The sequence below is a fragment of the Hyla sarda genome, chromosome 5 (genome assembly GCF_029499605.1).
Source record: "Hyla sarda isolate aHylSar1 chromosome 5, aHylSar1.hap1, whole genome shotgun sequence".
In the NCBI taxonomy this organism is placed as follows: domain Eukaryota; kingdom Metazoa; phylum Chordata; class Amphibia; order Anura; family Hylidae; genus Hyla; species Hyla sarda.
The window spans coordinates 282,587,036-282,605,957 of NC_079193.1; the positions used below are offsets into that span (position 1 = coordinate 282,587,036).

Consider the following 18,922-nt stretch of genomic DNA (forward strand, 5'->3'; position numbering starts at 1 on the left):
TTTTAGAGTATTGTCCCGGGCCTTCCTATGAGGGGACAAAGCCCACCTGGTCTAAATGGACTAGGTGCTCCAAGAGAGGGGTGAGACGCAAAGCAATCATCTTTGCATAGATTTTGGTGTCTACATTAAGGAGGGAGATTGGGCGATAACTTTGGCATCAATTCAGATCCCTGCCTGCCTTAGGTATCACGAAGATGTGGGCGGCTAAGAAGGAGGCAGGGAATCCATTAGAGGGGGACACATCATTGCAGGCAGCCAAGAAGGGGGCAGCGAGGTCAGAGTGAAACATATTATAAAATCGGGCAGTGTACCCATCGGGGCCAGGAGACATACCCGAGGGTGAGGAAGAGATGGCCAAGTCCAATTCCTCGACCGTAAATGGGTTCTCCAGGCTAGCTAAAGTATCAGGAGGCAGGGAGGGGAGGGCTGTACGGTGCAGGAAAGAGTGAATTGCTTGTGTAGTAGGAGGAGGTATGCCCCCAACCCCTGACAAATCATATAGACCTGTGTAGTATGTGTGGAAGCTAGTGAGGATCTGAGAGGTAAGATGTTCTAGCCGTCCCTGGGAGTTTTTGAAGGAAGGAATGAAGAGGGCCGCTCTTTTATCCCTAAGGGCTATGGCCAGCAATCTGCCCGCTTTATTCCCCCATTCATAGTGAGATGCAGCACATAATTGGCGAAACCTATTGTGTTTTTTTTTTATCAATGAGAACCTTAGAAGTTCCCGTAGGTCCTCCTCACCGAAGGTGCGTCTATGACGTGTCTCTAAAGTGTGAAGCTTAGTAAGAAGGGAGGTGAGTTTGGCGGTTTCCTCACGCTTACGCCTGGCACCATGGCGAATGAGAGTACCTCGAAGGACGCATTTCAATGCCTCCCACTTTGTTTGCAGCGATGTGGTGTCAGAGGCGTGCGTCAGAACAAATGCCGCTATGTCCTTCTTAATATCAGTGACACACAGTGGGTCCGTCAGAAGTGTTTCATTAAGTTTCCATGTGAATTCCCTCAGAATAGTAGTGGGAAGTCGGAGGGAGCAAGACACCGGTGCATGGTCAGAATGTATCATCAGATCTATGGAGCCGGACAGGAGGGTGGGGAGAAGGTGATGTGATATCATGATATAGTCAAGTCTAGAGTATGCTCTCCTTGCATGCGAGAAGAATGAGTAATCACGCTCAGTTGGGTGGAGAAGGCACCATGTATCGCAAAGCTGATGTACATGAAGAGAACGCTTAACTCCCCTCAGCGCAGCAAAAGAGAGCACACTAGAACCTGTGGAGGTATCGGCCAGGGGGTCCAGGGCTATATTGAAGTCTCCGCAAACAATGAGCAGACCTTGAGAAAATGTGTTGAGGGCTTCCAGGGTCCGTTCAATAAAGGACCTCTGGCCATGATTCGGAGCGTAGATGGAAGTGACAGTGTATTCGCGTCCCTGAATATTGAGTTTGACAAAAACATAGCGGGCCTCGGGATCTACACGGGTGTCAATAATCTGAGCTGTCAGTGACTTATGGAGAAATATAGCCACTCCCTTCACCTTCTGTGTGGGAGAACTGCTGTGGACCCATTGTGGGTAGTATCTATTGTGGAAGCCTGACAATTGGTCCTGGTGAAAGTGGGTCTCTTGTAAGCATACTATCTGGGATTTCTGTTTGTGGAAATGATATAGGATTTTGGATCTTTTCTCAGGGATGTTGAGGCCCTGTACATTCAACGAGGTGACCTTTAGGGACGCCATTGGTGCCACAGGTCACCCCCAAGGGGCTCCAACATCACTGGGACAAGTAAGGGCAGGGTGTCCAGTAATGTATGTCGTCTCGGGGGGAGGGTGGGGGGAGAAGAGGGGCTGGGGAAAGAGTGTGTGAGGGAGGGGGAAAGAGAGAAACAGAAGCAAGAAACAGCGCTAGTCAAAGAGAGTACAAGCGCAAGAGTACCTAAAGAGAAAGTCCAAGGGGCAACAACGCAGTAGTCAGGACAACTACCAGTAACCTACGTGGGGCGTAGGGTAGGGGTAATAGTGATAATGGAAATCACCGTTAACCGGAGGAAATAAAACAGTGGGTAAGTCACATTATCCGTATGACCGCCACTAATCTAATCAAGTAAACATATTAAAGCAACATGTAGGGGAAAGGGAAAAAACATTGCATATGTCAAGTAACATCAAGGAGAATATGACACAATTAAGAAATATACTCATCAATCATGTGGAACTTGGAGCATCCGTGCTTAGAAACCGGGCAGCAAAACTGAGTATCACAGTCCACTCGGGGATCAGTTCATGGAGAGCGTTGGGATCCCCGTCTGGAGCGGGAAGAACTTCTGGGTCGTCTCCTGGATCTCTGCGGACGAGGGGTAGCTGGGTTGAGGGAAGATACGATCCCCTGGCGGGCGTCCAATGGCAGTTGCATATACGGGTTGTCTAGCAAATCAGTCCATTGCGGAAGGTCCATGTCAGGAAGTCCCAAAGTCTGTAGGAATAGAGGTAAATCTTGTGGGCGACACAGCGTCACCAGTTTGTCATCCATGCGGACAGAAAGGGCGAAAGGAAATCCCCATCTATATGGTATGTTTCGGCCCTGGAGGACCGTAAGCAACGGCTTGATGGCAGCGCGCAGGCGGAGAGTGTGGCGGGAGAGATCTGGAAACCGTTGCAAACGCGCCCCCTCATAGTCCAGATCCCAGATTTGTCGCGCCTTTTGCAAAATTTGCTCCTTTACTGTGTAATAGTGTAGTCGGCAAATGACATCCCTCGGTTTGGAGGGGTCAGGATTCTGAGGACGTAGCGCCCCGTGAGCTCTGTCTATTTCAATTGGTGCCCTAGCCGGGCGGTTCAGGATAGAATTGAATAGTTCAGTGAGGGTCTGGAAAAGGTCCTGGGGGCGTACAGATTCAGGGAGGCCCCGGATCCGGATATGATTCCTGCGATTGCGGTTCTCCAGGTCATCGAACTGTGCATGAAGAAGTCGTTGGTGATGTATATGAGTAATCAGATCTTGGGGTAGAGAGTCCATGGTAAGCTGAACAGATGATTTAATGTTTGTAGCTCCTGTACAGAAGTGCGTAGAGAATCCACCTCAGACTGTACCACCTGTAAGTTCTGTCTCCAGGCAGATTTCAGTTCGGCCGTTAATGAAGATAGATCTTGTTTCGAAGGAAGTAGTAGAAGAAGGGCCTGAAGCTCAGGGTGGTCTTTTAAAATAAGTTGTGCAGCAGTTGTGGATTGATCCGCAGCTGGCAACGGGGGAGAGAACTGAGATGTGAGAGTCACAGTGGGCTTCAAAGCTGGTATCGGCCTGAGACCAATAGGCCCGGAGACATGAGTCTGAGGATCAGGAGGGTCTTCACCTATAGCCTGCGGCCACAATGATAGGCTAGAAGATGCCCATGATGGGGCTGGAGAGGGAGGTTTCTCAGGCACTGGAGAAGGTGGAAGGCCCAGAGGGTCTGCAGGGCCCTGCATGTCAGCAGCTGACAAGGTGCCGTGAGGAGGCTCATGGGTCTCCAGTAGGTGGAAGGCAGGAACTGAGGAGGGCCCCAAAGCCTACATTGAGCCAAACAGCAGAGGGGATCCCCGTGGTGGAGGTGCAGGCCGGATGCCAGGGGACACCTGACCGGGTGATTCTGGGGCCACTGCAGCTATTTCTGACTGGTCCTCTGGGGCCCTTGCAGACCAGGGCCCAGGAAGGCAACCTGTTTGGGTCCTGCTGCAGAGTGTGACAGGGCACAGCAGAGGTTGAGACGGGGAGCTGCGGCCAGTAGAGAGGAGGTGAAGATGGCGGCGGCACCGCAGCAGAGACGGGGGGCGGAGCCTGCCGCGCAGTGCACAGCTGGGACGGAGATATGGCCTGACTACATGGCAGGACTGGGGCCAAGCACTCTGGGGAGTCCAAGTCCAACAGGGGCACTGGAGGGGTAAGCTGAGGCTTGTGGGACTCACGTCGCGCGGTCCGCTGCTGATCCGGGAGCTGCTGGCTGTGTGAGGCAGGGTTTGCAGGCTGTGCGCGGTGGCGCGTAGAAGATGGCGCCCGGACGGGGGCCGTGCAGTCCGGAGCTCCCGACTCCTCCAGGAGCGGGGTGAAGAAGTTGGAGATGGGAACCCCTGTGGCAGCAGGGGTTCCCCCAGCTTTAGCTTTGCTCTTGTGGCGGCGGTTTGTCATATTGACCGGCGATTCCCCTGGTTAAGCGGCGGTCAGGGACGGAGGTAGCAGGGAGTGCGTCCTCACAGTACCATGGCGCAACACGCCCCCCTCTCTTCTGTTTTTGTGTTTTGGTTACTCTTGTTAGGGTAGATGGTCTGTCTATGGCTTTCACTTTTTATTTATGTCTCTCAACTATTCTTCCTGGTTACCCTCTTTCAAGGAAATTAGAGGCTATGGTGTCTAAAGTGGAATTTAGTATTGGTTCGTCATTCAATATATGCTTTACTCTAAGCACTTGGCTAAAAGGCAGTGACCCTATCCTTTTTCTCGGATGGCTGCTTCTAAAGTGCAATAATGTGTTTTTGTCCAGAGTTTGGTGTACAGAGATGTATGTAACTGTCCATCCTTTTTGCTCACCCAGACATCAAAAAAACTAACACATTCCATAGAATATGTCATAGTGAATGAAATGTTGGTATCAATTTCATTAAAAAATGAATGGAACAACTTCAATTCTTCAACCAAGCCCTCCCATTAGAGGAAGATGTCATCTATAAAGCGCCACCATGCCAGACAATGCCTGGCATGGTGGGACAAGTAGATGACATCGTCCTCTAGGGCTGTGACATACAAATTAGCATACATGGGTGCGATATTCGTCCCCATGGTGGTCCCGACTAACTGTAAATAAAAACAGTCTTCAAACATAAAATAATTATTGTTGAGTATTAGGGATCGACCGATTATCGGTTTGGCCGATATTATCGGCCGATATTCACGATTTTGGGCGTTATCTGTATCGGCAATTACCTTGCTGATAATCCTATAATGCAAAGCCCCCCGCACTGCCCCCACCCACCGCACCGCGAACGCCCCACCCCCCCACTTCACCGCCCCGGCCCCATTGCCTCCCCAATCCTGGTTTTATAATTACCTGTTCCCAGGGGCCATGCTACTTCTGGCTCCTGCTGCATCCTGTGTTACGCTGTGCCCAATGACATGTGATGTCCTCAATGCGACATCACCGTCAGTGCGCACAGTGACAGCTCAGGAGGACGCCACCGGAGCCAGATATAAAGTGGACCCAGGGAACAGGTAATTATAAAACCGGGGATGGGGGAGGCAATGGGGCCGGGGCGGTGCGGTGGGGGGTGCGACGCGGTGCGGCAGTGGCGGTGATAGGACTCAGGAGGACCCCTGGACAGGCAGGGGGAGAGAAGCGGGCGGCGGCGGCCTATGGCAGCGCAAAAGCCGCTGCAGTTCATTGATTTAAAGCGCCCGCTTTAAATCAATGATCTGCAGCGGTGGGGTGGGGTTGATGGGATGAATAGCCGATAACTTATACCGGAATATCGGTATAAGTTATCGGCTATCGGCCCTAACCTCCACAGATTGTCGGTATCGGCCCTTAAAAAAATCAATATCGGTCGATCCCTAGTGAGTATATACTCTAATAGCTAACAAACTCTCAGGCCACCATGGGGAACTCAGATGTCGCCAAACATTTGGAAACCACTCCCAAACCTCTCACATGACTGATCGAGGTGTATAGACTCATGATGTCAAGGTGTCTTGAATGTAGGATTTTGTGCGGAAAACAAACGGTCTTAAAACGTTATCAAGAAAAATAGAAGAATTTCTAAGGAGGGGATTATGACCAGAAACTATAGGGCAACTTGGAGGATTAACTACAGATTTATGAATTTTGGGAAGAACATAAATAATCGGTGTGACAGGATTTTTTACTATGAGAAATTCTCTGAGTTGTTCATCAATAACACTATCTGTGTAAGCCTGTTCTACTATTGATGTCAGTTTGACCAATATTTTGCTTTTAGGATCCAGGTCTAATCTACTGTACGTCTGTGTATCTGTTACGTCTGTGTAACAGAGTTTCTGTTACAGTTATTAGACTTGATACTCACCAATAATTATTTTATGTTTGATGACTGTTTTTATTTACAGTTAGCCGGGACTGCCATGGGGACTAATGTCGCACCCATGTATGCTAATTTGTATGTCGCAACCCTAGAGGAGGATGTCATCTACTTGTCCCCCCCAAATGCCAGACATTGTCTGGCATGGTGGCGCTTTATAGATGACATCTTCCTCTTGTGGGAGGGCTCGGTTGTAATGTAATCTCATTTATGTAGGACAAAAACGACTTGGAGCTTAAAGACCCATATTAATAATCATAGATTCAGTATACGTAAGTGTAGGTTAGACCTACCGGTTTCTAAACATTTTTCAGAGCTTGGATATCTGGAGAAAGAACTCAGTTTTATGGCAATTGACCACATCCCAAACCCTGTGAGAGGGAGTGACAGATTGGCAGTGCTCTGAAAACGTGAATTATTGTGGATTCAGAAGTTGAAGACATTGGGTCTATTTGGTCTTAATGCAGAATTTAACATGATTTAGATACATGATGGAGAGGTAAAGGGACATCATTGGGGTTCTCTCCATATGTGTTGGCCCTTAACCTGCATGTGATGTGATACACACGAGTTAATATGTTGGTAATTAAATTTTTTTCATGTTTTTCAGATCTTGATCTTCAAATGTATGGGCGATGAGACATCACCTACTGCGACTTGTATAGTGAAAATTAGAAGACATGTTGTGGTTTTTTTATTACTATTTTGTGTGACAGGCCCAAATAAAGTCTGTATATGTGTACAAGATGTGTGGTATTTTTTACATGAGAGGTGCAGGATTCTAGCAGAGGTTTATAGGTGAACAGTTTGATTACATTCCTTATATTTAATATTTATTTAGGGATTTTTTCAGTTTTACTTTTATTTCATTTTAATTTATTTATATTTTCCTTTTGTTTTCTCCGAATATACAATGCTTAGAGGCAGAAAAGAGGGGTTAGTGCTGTTGGAAAGTGGGCGCACTAGGTAAGCAGCTACGGTGGGGTGACCCAAGTGGGTGGGGACTTGACGGTCTCGAACATAGTGGTCCCCCCTTTGACGGTGAATGCCTTGGCCTATCTTAGGTCAGGACAGTAACCTGTCCCGAGAGGTGCAAGTTATACCCCAATATGTGCAATGATATAATGACCCCTGAGGTCCGGGAGTCAGCAGAATTTATTTTTTACTTTTTTTGTTTATATTTTATTTTTACTTAATTATTATTTATTATTATTATTATTTTTTTGTTGCTGTTATTTTATTTAATATGCATTTTTTTTATTAATTTTGACTTTATTATTTATTATTTTTACAATAATTATTTTTCATTAAAGAGCCTACCACTGCTGGATCTTATTGCATGCATGACATGTCAATATGCTACATGTATCTTGTGGTTGCCCAATGCAGACTTTTGTTTAGAAGCCCCTTAGGATCTTATTCAGATTGCATGAGGCTCTATGCACCCCTTCTGTGATCTCTGTGCACTACTGCGCGTTTAGTGTCGGTGGTTGCCAGGGAAACGGGTCAGGTGCGATGTGGAGTCACATGATTCTGATCATGTGCACGGAAGTGCGCACGGCGTTTACACGCAGGCGCATTGATCACATACCCATGCTTACATCGCTATTACACGGAAGTGGTAGATGTCTCCTCCTTACTTTAAAGTATATATTAGTCTTCCTTAATAATTGTATGTTCACATGTGTCTGCATTTTAGTAATTATGTGTAATTATTGGAAAGGTATGATTTTCAAGCGTTTTTTTTTTTTTACTTTTTATACATTATTTACACTTATGCACTATGTCACCTATATGGGATTCCTGCACTTTATTTACTTATGAATATGATCTCTGAAATGTTATATATAAATTTTGATAATTGTCACAATGTGAAGTGGACTTGCATTTAATGAAGTACATGAGTATAAAAACCCTCTTATTTGTGTGTGTCACTATGCTTGAAAATGGCTCCAGGAGGAGTTAAAACGTTGTAATGCTCACACATGAGAAAATAAATCACAGTCAGTTGGAGTGCTGCGCTTTGTTCTGATTTCTATTAATGGATGGACTTTGATCGGGTCTTGTACAGCGCTGGCACCATCTATACCAAGAGTGGATAAGTAGTGTTGCATTTATTCTGGTATATATATATATATATATATATATATATATATATATGTATATATATGTATATATATATATGTGTATGTGTGTGTGTGTGTGTATACATATTAAGTGTGAAAAAATAAGGTAACAGTCCTCAAGTGATCTAGTGAGGGGGGGGGGGGCGGGAGGAGGAGGGAGAGGGAAATAGGAAGAGGAAGGAATCAGATAATAGAGGTGAACAAAAATGAGAGATCAGACCATAGAGTAAAAAAATATGAATTTAATAAAGAAATTAGATAAAATACAAAAAGGGTAGATGTGAATTGGAGGGGGTTACTCAGCGCCCTTGCAATTCCCCTCCAAAAATGAAAAATAAGATATAATAAATAGGATAAATTCAATATAAATAAAATAAATAAATACATAAATAAAATGTGCAAAAAATATATGCAAAAAATTTTAATAAAACGTCAATTCAGAATACCTTTTTACCTACAGGATTGTACATTTCAATAAACCATATTGCTGTGCCTTTCTTATACAGGATGCATACCTTCTGTACTTATTTATCGTATGTGTAACGTAACGTATTTTTTACATGACCAGCGCAGAAGGTATGTATCCTGTAAAAGAAAGGCACAACAATATGGTGTATCGATATGTACAGTCCTGTAGGTAAAAAGATATTCAGAAGGTTCCTGTTATGTCCATAGGGTCCTTTGAAGAAATAGTGGTGGGACTATGTCCCTCTCACCTTGTCCAGCTTGTCGTCTTTGCTCACACTGCTGCAGGCACTTCCAGCTGTGCGGGTCGGCTGCTTGTCAGGCAGACCGTCTCACCCAGCAAATGCACAGAATCAGGAGCGTGTTCGCAGCGGTGAGCGGGTTCAGCGTCCTCGTTGGTCCGGCTCCGATCCTGTCTGAAGCAGAGTGGTGCTGAACGCGCTCAGGAGAAAGAAAAGAGCGCTAGGTTTGAATGCTGGCCAGTGATGTCAATCTCTGTGTTGATAGATAGTGTGTATCAGGCTCTAAAGGGCAGTTGGCGATCTATGGTATAATCCTGGGGATTCAGGTAAAACATTAGGGCTAGACGCGTTTCACGAGACTACTCCTTTCTTCAGTAGCTGATTCATGATAGGGGTATTGATCCTTTTATACAATACAGTGGTTTAAGGTCTAATTAGAAAAAAGAGGAAAGTGGATTGCAGGAAAGGAGATAAGCAGGAGTGGATGAGAGGAATGGGGTTGAGAGTGAGGGACATTAAGCACAGCAGGAGTTTTGCTGCAATGTGTAATTGCTCATATACTAGAATGGACTTGTATATAAAATGTTAGTATGATAACGTTAATACAGTAAAAATGAATTAAAATAAATGGTGTATAATAATAAAGTTTAAAAAAAATGAATAAAGTTTAAAAAAAGTTTCTAAAAAGTTTAAAACAAATTTAAAAAAGTTTAAAAAAAAGTTTTAAAATGAATAAAGTTCATAAATAAATAATGAATATCTTAATAATAAAACTTTATTATTTATATGAATAATAAACTTTATTATTTAAATGTGATTACCCTCCATTCCACGTTTATTTAAATTCATTTCTACTGTATTAACGTTATCATACTAACATTTTATACACAAGTCCATTCTAGTATATGGGCAATAACACATTGCAGCAAACCTCCTGCTGTGCTCAGATGTCCCTCACTCTCAACCCCATTCCTCCCATCCACTCCTGCTTTTCTCTTTTCCTTTTCTCCTTTCCTGCAATCCACTTTCCTCTTTTTTCTAATTAGACCTTAGACCCCTGCATAGTATAAAAGGATCACTACCGCTATCATGAATCAGCTACTGAAAAAAGGAGTAGTCTCCTGAAACGCGTCTAGCCCTAGTGTTTTACCTGAATCCCCAGGATCATACCATAGATCACCAACTGCCCTTTAGAGCCTGATATCAACACAGAGACTGACATCACTGGCCAGCATTCAAACCTAGCGCTTTTTTCTTTCTCCTGAGCGCGCTCAGCACCACTCTGACTCACACAGGATCGGAGCCGGACCAACGAGGACGCCGATCCCTCTCACCACTGCGAACACGCTCCTGCTCCCATGCGCTCGCTAAGTGAGACGGTATGCCTGACAAGCAGCCGCCCCTCACAACTGGAATTGCCGGCAGCAGTGCGAGCAAAGAAGACGTCGCACCAGGCTGTTGTCCAGCTGGACAGGGTGAGAGGGACATAGTCCCACCGCTATTTCTTCACAAGACCCTATGGACATAACTGCATGACAGGAACCTGCAGAATATCTTTTTACCTACAGGACTGTACATATCGATACACCATATTGCTGAGCCTTTCTTTTACAGGATACATACCTTCTGCACTTATTTATCATACATGTAACGTACATTTTGGAACGGTATTTTTTACAGGACCAACGCAGCCACATATTACTGTGCCTCATATTACACCATATATCTGTGTTGACAGTTTTTGCACCTGAATGTCTATGCATATCCATGAACTTTGATCTATAGGACATTATATGCACCATCTGGGGATTCAGAATTGACATTTTATTTTTAGCATATTTTTTGCACATTTTATTTATTATATCTTATTTTTCATTTTTGGAGGGGAATCACAAGCGCCCTGTGTTACCCCCTCCAGCTCATATCTACCCTTTTTGTATTTCATCTAATTTCTTCATTAAATTCATATATTTTTTACTCTATGGCCTATTCTCTTTTTTGTTCACCTCTATTATCTGATTCCTTCCTCTTCCCCCCTCTCACTAGATCACTTGAGGACTGTTACCTTATTTTTTCACACTTCATGTTTTTAGCCAAGCACCTTGGGTATTAGGTGCTATACAGTTAACCTCAGTTTTCTAATTTCCTACCTAGTCAAGCTTCTGTTACACTACTGCATACCCATATTATATATATACAGTTGTCCCTCAACAAATGGTGGTAATCCGTTCCAAATGAACCATCGTTTGTTGAAACCATCGTATGTAGAGGGATCCGTGCAATGTAAAGTATAGGAAGTTGTACTCACCTGTCCCTGCCGCTCCGAACCAGTCATCGCTGGTCACCGCTGCCATGGTCCACCGCTGGTCACAGCTGCCGCTGGTCCATCGCTGTCGCCGCGTCCCTGTGAATGTCCCTGTGAATTCCGCCGCTCCGGAATGTCTCTGCTGCTCGGGTACGTTGCTCTCACGTCGCCATCATCACGTCACTACGCACACCGCTCCTATTGGATGATGGGACGGCGTGCACAGCAACGTGATGATGACGATGGAGAGCGCCGGCGATGGAGGGGATCCCGAAGAGGATGCTCCGGAGCCCCGAGGACAGGTAGGAGACCATCACCGGAGCACACGGGGCACCGTAAACGGCTATCTGGCGGCAGCTGACGCAGCCAGCGCTGCCAGGTAGCCGTTTATGCATTGGCCCCGACATACAAAAGCATCGTATGTTGATGCTACCTTCAACATGTGATGGCCTCTGAGAGGCCATCGCATGTTGAAATTATCATATGTCGGGGCCATCGTAGGTCGGGGGGTCACTATATATATATGTACTGTAGGAGGTTCAGCACAGGATGGCCTCTGGTGCGGTGCATAATATCCCACAGTGTGTCATACTGGAACTAAATACAACAACTGTAGAGGGCTGGATTAATGATGATTACTGCATTGTTTACACTTGTGTTTCCACTTATCATGTACCTTTGTTACCTATTTAAGATTGATGTTTGTATCTGTGTACCATGCTTGAAAAAGGCTTGTTAGCGGAAACGTCACACTTTATGCTCTGATGCAATAAAATACCTTTTAGCCTGCATTCTACTGGACCTCGTGACTGGTGCTGTTTCTTGAGGGGGGATATATACATATATATATATATATATATATATATATACATACACACACACACACACACACACACGTATACACACACAAACATATGTACATACATACACACAGACACATATATATATAATATTTTTTTTTTTTACTTCTGTACAACAACTCCCTCTAGTTTTTAGTGCACAAAAGATGCAGTAACAATTTTAGGACACTAGGGGGAGCTGTTGTACAAGTAAAAAGCTCCTTTACAAAAAAACAAAACAAAAAAAATGACTGCACTTGCTTCACCCGGAAATGAAGAATGCAGGTGGACACAGCGTCGACAACTCGGTACAGGTAAGGGACACCGTGGGAAGGGGGACAGGTATGGGACACTGGACACTGCTACCACAACATTGTGTGTGTCCTGATCTCCGTGATCGGGACACACACACAACGCTGCTCAGGATTTTTATGCGTGAAACGCTGCCATCAGCTAGTCAGATTTGACTAGCCGATAGGAGTGATCGCTGTGAAACCCCCCCCTAGGTCCCGAGGCAAGATGGCTGGCTATTAGTGAGAACCACCATCTTACCGGGCGCAGCGGGATGCCGCGATTAGTGGCCAGTATCTGCATGACGTACATGTACGTCATTGGTCGGGAAGGGGTTAAATTCTTAAGTGCTATTCCTTCCTCAGTTACTACTTCTCGAATAGTAGGAATAATTTGATACTAATAATAATTCTTAGTGTATACACCATATGCTCCTATACAGTCTGGAATTGTCAGCACTGACCGGACATTGTAAACACGTGTAGAAAAAAATAAAAAAAAATAAAAAAAATAGAGAAATAGTGTTCTAAAAAGAATGCATCAGAATAGTTTTTATTTAAATTTTTTTAGACAGGAAATACAAGTATTTATTACAAGAGACATGTCAGGAGATCTTTTAAAGGGGTTGTCACAACTCACAAAGTTATCCCCTATATCTGACTGTAAAGGGCCCAACTGCTGGGACCCCTTTGATCTTGTGAATGTGGACCTAAGTGTCCTGTAAGTATGAAGCAACAGCTGGACCCCCTGTAGATAGGGAATATCTGAGTTGGGACAACTACTCTCCATTAACTATTACTTGGAGCAGTCAAAAATAAATTCATCCATAACTGAAGAACAGAATGGACAAATGTAGAAATAAAGCATTAAAACCCCTGCTTGGTAAATTTTTACCAAATGCACACAAGCAATTCACATTACATTGGCATGTATACATTGGAAACCTGTCAAAATGGGATACCAACGTATTCAAGCATGAACAGGCAAGGGCTACATTAATTTAATCACCTCAATGTCGTCCTTAAGTGAGTAAGTTTAGACAGTATGAAGAACTACTAACTATATATATATATATATATATATATCTCTATCTATCTATCTATCTATCTATCTATCTATCTATCTATCTATCTATATATATATATATATATATATATATATATATAAATAAGATGGGATACACACCTAAAGGGTATGCTTATTACCCAGGGATATACACAAAAACAGTATGCTTATTATCCAGGTTATTACACTACTGTCACTTTCAATCTGGAGGACCCCAGTAACCATGTATTACAACAAATGTAATGTGATATTCAATGTCTCCTAGAACCTTAAAAATACCAGAAAAACGGATTCCTTTAAATATCTTACCTTTGGCCTTGCTGTCAGTTTCATCCCCAGGAAGTCCTAGTCGGCGTTTACCAAAATTAGGCCCTACAGGTTTAAATGATCCTCTCTGAGCCTTTTCACTCCTACTTGTAAACAGCAATGTTGAAGAGAGGGAGTCTGAAGAGTCAGCAGAATAACTGCCCAATGTATCCATGCTGCTTCCAGTCAGCCAGTTAAATGAACTTCTACCACCTGTAGCAAAATGAAAAACGAAAAACAGCAACTATAATTATTTAATTAATTAAACTTTGACACGGCAAAAGGTTTTAAAAGTAATAGTTACCGTTTATGTTTATTGAAAGCATTATTACATTCAATATCGTATATATGTCAAAAGAAGGAAAAATAAATATACATACCAATATTCTGTGTAGGTGTAAATTGATAGTGCTGCTGGGTTGCTCTTAGTTGGCCTCCCTCTGGTTCATGCCCTTCCACAAAGCTTTGTGTCCTAGACCTGTGAACACTTTGAGAAGCTTGAGTCTCTACAAACATGGGAGTGAGGATAGTGCTGCGGTGACGCCAACTGGAATCAACCGTATAATCCTAAATGATAACATGAGTACAGTGATAAAGCATAAGGTGACAGCTGTAAACACGAAACATAACATTTTTAACATAATAGTACAATTTAATACTTTACCTGAAACATGCACTCGGAAAGTGGATGCTCAAACATTTGCCTGACATAGTCTGGGCTTCTACTTGTCATTTCAAGAAGCAGGTTTGTGGCCAGACTTAGAAAATGCTTTTCAATTTTTGGGGAATATAACGAACACAGTACAGTGACCATTCGATCCTTTGTGCTAGTTGGCAACCGTGTTTCATCACTCCAGAAATTCCTGACAATAAGTCTATGATGATAATATTATATTACTTTAGCAACAAGAGGTTAAAAAATGATTAACATCTCAGCACTTATGAACATTTTGCTGACTACTCATATATACAAAAAAATAAAAATTATGTTGAATAAAGCAAACAGCATTTTCTTGCGCAAATATACACCACCTCGGAGGACACGTACCAAAGTGTCTATTTTGGCACAGTAAGGACTGCTACTCCCATCATGAGACAGACTCTGCCCATGATGGGAGTTGTAGTGCAGGGGCTCAGGTGCAGATCGCACCGGGTCATTCTCCAGAGACCCGCTGCGATCCGCATTTATTAACTGTAAAAGTCGGTGGTACATGCGGCTACACTGCACTGTCACCGGCTTCTATATACAGCTGTCATAATTCATAATCCCATAATAGGGAGCTCTGATTGGTGAAAAGCTATTAACCAATCAGAGCTCCCGTCTCCCGGCAGGGATTATGAATTATAAGAACTGTATATAGGAGCCAGCAGACGCATGTACCGCTGGCTTGTATAGTTAATAAATGCGGATCGCAGCAGGTCTCTGGAGAATGCTCTGCTACGATCTGCCCTTGGAATACTACTTCAATCATGGGACAGAGTCTGTCCCATGATGGGACTAAGTTGTAGTATCGCGGTACTGCTGAGGGATGGCTCTTGCACATCCCCCGGCTGCAGGACATTTAGAACTACTATTCCGATCATGGACAGACTCTGCCCATGATGGGAGTTGTAGTCCAGGGGCTGAGGTGCAGATCGCACAGGTCATTCTCCAGAGACCCGCTGCGATCCGCATTTATTAACTGTAAAAGTCGGTGGTACATGCGGCTACATCACGCTGCCACCGGCTTCTATATACACTCATAATCCCTGCTGCCGGGAGAGGGGAGCTCTGATTGGTCAATAGCTATCTGCCAATCAGAGCTCCCCTCTCCGGGCGGGGATTATGAATTATGACAGCTGTATATAGGAGCCGGTGGCAGCGCGATGTAGCCGCATGTACCACCGGCTTTTTAATTTAAATACGGATCGCAGCAGATCATTCTGGAGATTTGCTGCAATCCGCGTTTATAAATGGCATTCAGTTAACACAGCGATGCGCGGCATCGCACGGGTTAACTGGCAGAAGTCCCGCTGTTTCCAGCCGGGGACAACTTCTGCAACAACCCCAGGACCATCTGTCGATGGTCCTGGTCAGGGATCACTGTGATTGGTCCCTGTGGACCAATCACAGTGAATGAGCTGACTGGGGGGTAAAGTTCATTTCCACTTCTCTGCCCGCCGCTAGAAGTCCGGGCACAGCAGGGGAAGATGACTCCAAGAGCTGTGGAGGGGACCGCGGCACTTACCAAACAGCTGGAGGCACACGGGTTGGCGGCTGCGGCAGCGGGTAAGTGGAGGAGGCGGCGGCGGCATCTGCATCAGAGGCAGCAGTGAAGCTCTTCACTGCTGCTTCTGGTAGTTTAAAAACTACAACTCCCAGCATGCCCAGACAGGCTTTGGCTGTCTGGGGATGCTGGGAGTTGTAGTTTTGCAACATCTGGAGGGCCGCAGTTTGGGGACCACTGTACAGTGGTCTCCAATCTGTGCTCTTCCAGATGTTACAAAACTACAACTCCCAGCATGCCCAGACAGTCCAGGCATGCTGGGAGTTGAAGTTCTGTAACATTGGCCCTTCAGATGTTGTCGAACTACAATTCCCAGCATGCCTTGGCAGTCTGGGCATGCTGAGAGTTGTAGTTTTGCAACATCTGGCGGGCTATGGTTTGGACACCACTACACAGGTCTCCAAACTGTTTTCCTCCAGTTGTTGCAAAACTACAACTCTCAGCATGCCCTTCGGCCGTCTGGGCATGCTGGGAGTTGTAGTTTTGTAACAACTGGAGGCACACTGGTTGGGAACCATTGTCTGTTTCCTAACAGTGTTTCCCTACCTGTGCGTCTCCAGCTGTTGCAAAACTATAACTCCCAGCATGCACTGACAAACCGTACATGCTGGGAGTTGTAGTTTTGGAACAGCTGGAGGTGCACGGGTTGGGAAACACTGAGTTAAGTAACAAACTCAGTGTTTTGCAACCAGTGTGCCTCCAGCTGTTGCTTAACTACAGCCCCCCATGATGGGAGTTGTAGTTTAGCAACAATTGGAGGCTCCCTGTTTAGGAACATGCTGCATTATGTACACTCTTCCCAGGGGAGAGCAACAACAAATTTACTAACCCATATTTCTTGTTTTTCTTTTCTTCTCATTTCAGATAAGTGAATGTAGAGGACTACGTCAGATTCGGTGGACTGTGACGATGACCAGCGTTTTTTTTTTTATTTCAATAAAATGGTTAATGAGGGCTGTGGGGGAGTGATTTTTTTTTAAATACATTTTTTTCAATGTGTCCGTGTTTTTTATAATTGAATTTTCAGGGTTAGTAGTGAAAGCCGTCTTATAGACGGAATTCATTACTATGCCAGGGCTTAGCGTTAAGCTCCAAAAACAGCTAGCACTAACCCCCAATTATTACCCGGTACCCACCGCAGCAGGGGTGTCGGGAAGAGCCGATACCAACAGGCCCGGAGCGTCAAAATTGCCGCTCCTGGGCCTAGGCAGCGACAGGCTGGCGTTATTTAGGCTGGGGAGGGCCAGCAACAATGGTCCTCGCCCACCCTGGTAACGTCAGGCTGTTGCTGCTTGGTTGGTATCTGGCTGATACTGAAAATAGGGGGAACCCTATGCGTTTTTTTTTTTAAATTATAAATAAAAAAAATAAAAAAATGTGTGTTGTCCCCTCATTTTTTCAGTATCAGCCAGATACCAACCAAGCAGCAACAGCCTGACGTTACCAGGGTGGGCGAGGACCATTGTTACTGGCCCTGCCCAGCCTAAATAATGCCAGCCTGTCGCTGCCTAGGCCCAGGAGCGCCATTTTTGACACTCCGGGCTTGTTGGTACTGGCCCTTCCCGGAACCCCTGTGGCAGTGGGTACTAGGGTAATAATTGGGGGTTAGCGCTAGCTGTTTTGGGGGCTAACGCTAAGCCCTGGCTTAGTGATGTATTATGTCTACAAGAAACCTTCCACCACTAAGCCTAAAAATTCAATTATAAAAAACATAACATAGTCCTCTGCATTCACGTATCTAAATTTCAAATAAAAAATAAAAAAAGTTTTGTAAATTTTTTTGTTTCCACACACCAGCAAAAACGCTAGTAAAAAACACAAGAAAAACTGCCAAAACACAGGAAAAAGCTGGGACAGTTTTTCTGGCGTTTTTGCTGATTGACAAAAAACCTCAATGGAATCCGACCTCAAAGCAATAGAACAAAATCCCTACATCCACTTTTCCTGTGAGGTAGAGAAGGAGTGTACGGTAGAGCGAGGGGGGGCATTTCTATATTTGCATAAGATTTATCAAAGGAGTGTACAGCCTTAGTAAATTCTGAGCAAGAGTGTACAATAGACAGGCAGTGTAAAGGGGTAGAACTGTGTCTACAATAGACACATAATGATAAATTCCCCCCCTTGTCTCTAGTGGCAGGTCTTCCTAGAAATGTTAAGTCACGTGGAGTGAGTCTGACGGGGTCACAGACTTACTGTGTGTGCACTGCTATCTTCATTGGCGGGTCATGTGTGGACAAAATTCACAGGGAGCCCAGCAGGACAAAAGTCAGGAAGCAGGGAGCCCTTAAGGGAAATCAAAGCAGTTTGACATCCTTTATATCATTGCAGAGGGGTGGCTCAGTATTCATGAGGAGGCATTGTTAGAGAAGCAGGAGCACCTAGTGTTAAAGGAATGTCCCCAGTGCCCCAAATGACCCAACTTGCACATCAATAAAACTGAAATTACAGATAAATGGCACACCAGAGTGCAATATTAAAAGTACTATGATGCTAATGGCAGTGACCCCTATAAGCCCTTTAATTAAAGGCATATAGCCAACACATGTGAACTACACTTTTCTAAAGAAGGGGGAGTATCTGATAAAGAGATGCAGTGAGGCCCAGATAGAGGCTCCAGCAGCTTGTGGCGAGTGTTGAATATCACCCCAGTGCTTGATTCACAGCTTATACTGATCAGTACACCTCTATAATGTCCTCCATGCTGATTTTGTTTCTCAGGGTGTACCATAGAGTTATAGGGTAGCAGGATCCTCACTTTCTTGTTTGTGCAGTGTATGGGAAACAACATAGCAGTTAGTCCCCTACAACTGAATTATATAGATTGTCTGCAGAGAGAGGAAAATAGTGAAAAATACCATATACAAGTTATATAATGGACTGAAATAGTGCTTCTCCTAATGTACACACAGGAAATCACATGAAAAGTTTGATCTGATTGAT

General features: G+C 44.5%; 2 protein-coding genes across 4 annotated transcripts in view; one reads left to right on the forward strand and one right to left on the reverse strand.

The window, feature by feature from the left end:
* Window positions 1–17,003, forward strand: part of SPIDR (scaffold protein involved in DNA repair) — a 1,058,688-nt gene extending 1,041,685 nt beyond the window's left edge. The window contains exon 20 of the mRNA XM_056521841.1: window positions 16,847–17,003. Coding sequence (XP_056377816.1) covers window positions 16,847–16,951 — 105 coding nt within the window. The 3' untranslated portion in view covers window positions 16,952–17,003. The remainder of the gene's footprint in view (window positions 1–16,846) is intronic.
* The window catches only part of PRKDC (protein kinase, DNA-activated, catalytic subunit), a 631,631-nt gene that overhangs the window by 147,584 nt on the left and 465,125 nt on the right, over window positions 1–18,922 (reverse strand). For all 3 annotated transcript variants that reach the window (XM_056521838.1, XM_056521836.1, XM_056521839.1), the window contains 3 exons: window positions 14,380–14,590; window positions 14,096–14,282; window positions 13,719–13,928 (listed from right to left, as the gene is read on the reverse strand). In XM_056521838.1, the coding sequence (XP_056377813.1) occupies window positions 13,719–13,928; window positions 14,096–14,282; window positions 14,380–14,590 (608 nt within the window). The remainder of the gene's footprint in view (window positions 1–13,718; window positions 13,929–14,095; window positions 14,283–14,379; window positions 14,591–18,922) is intronic.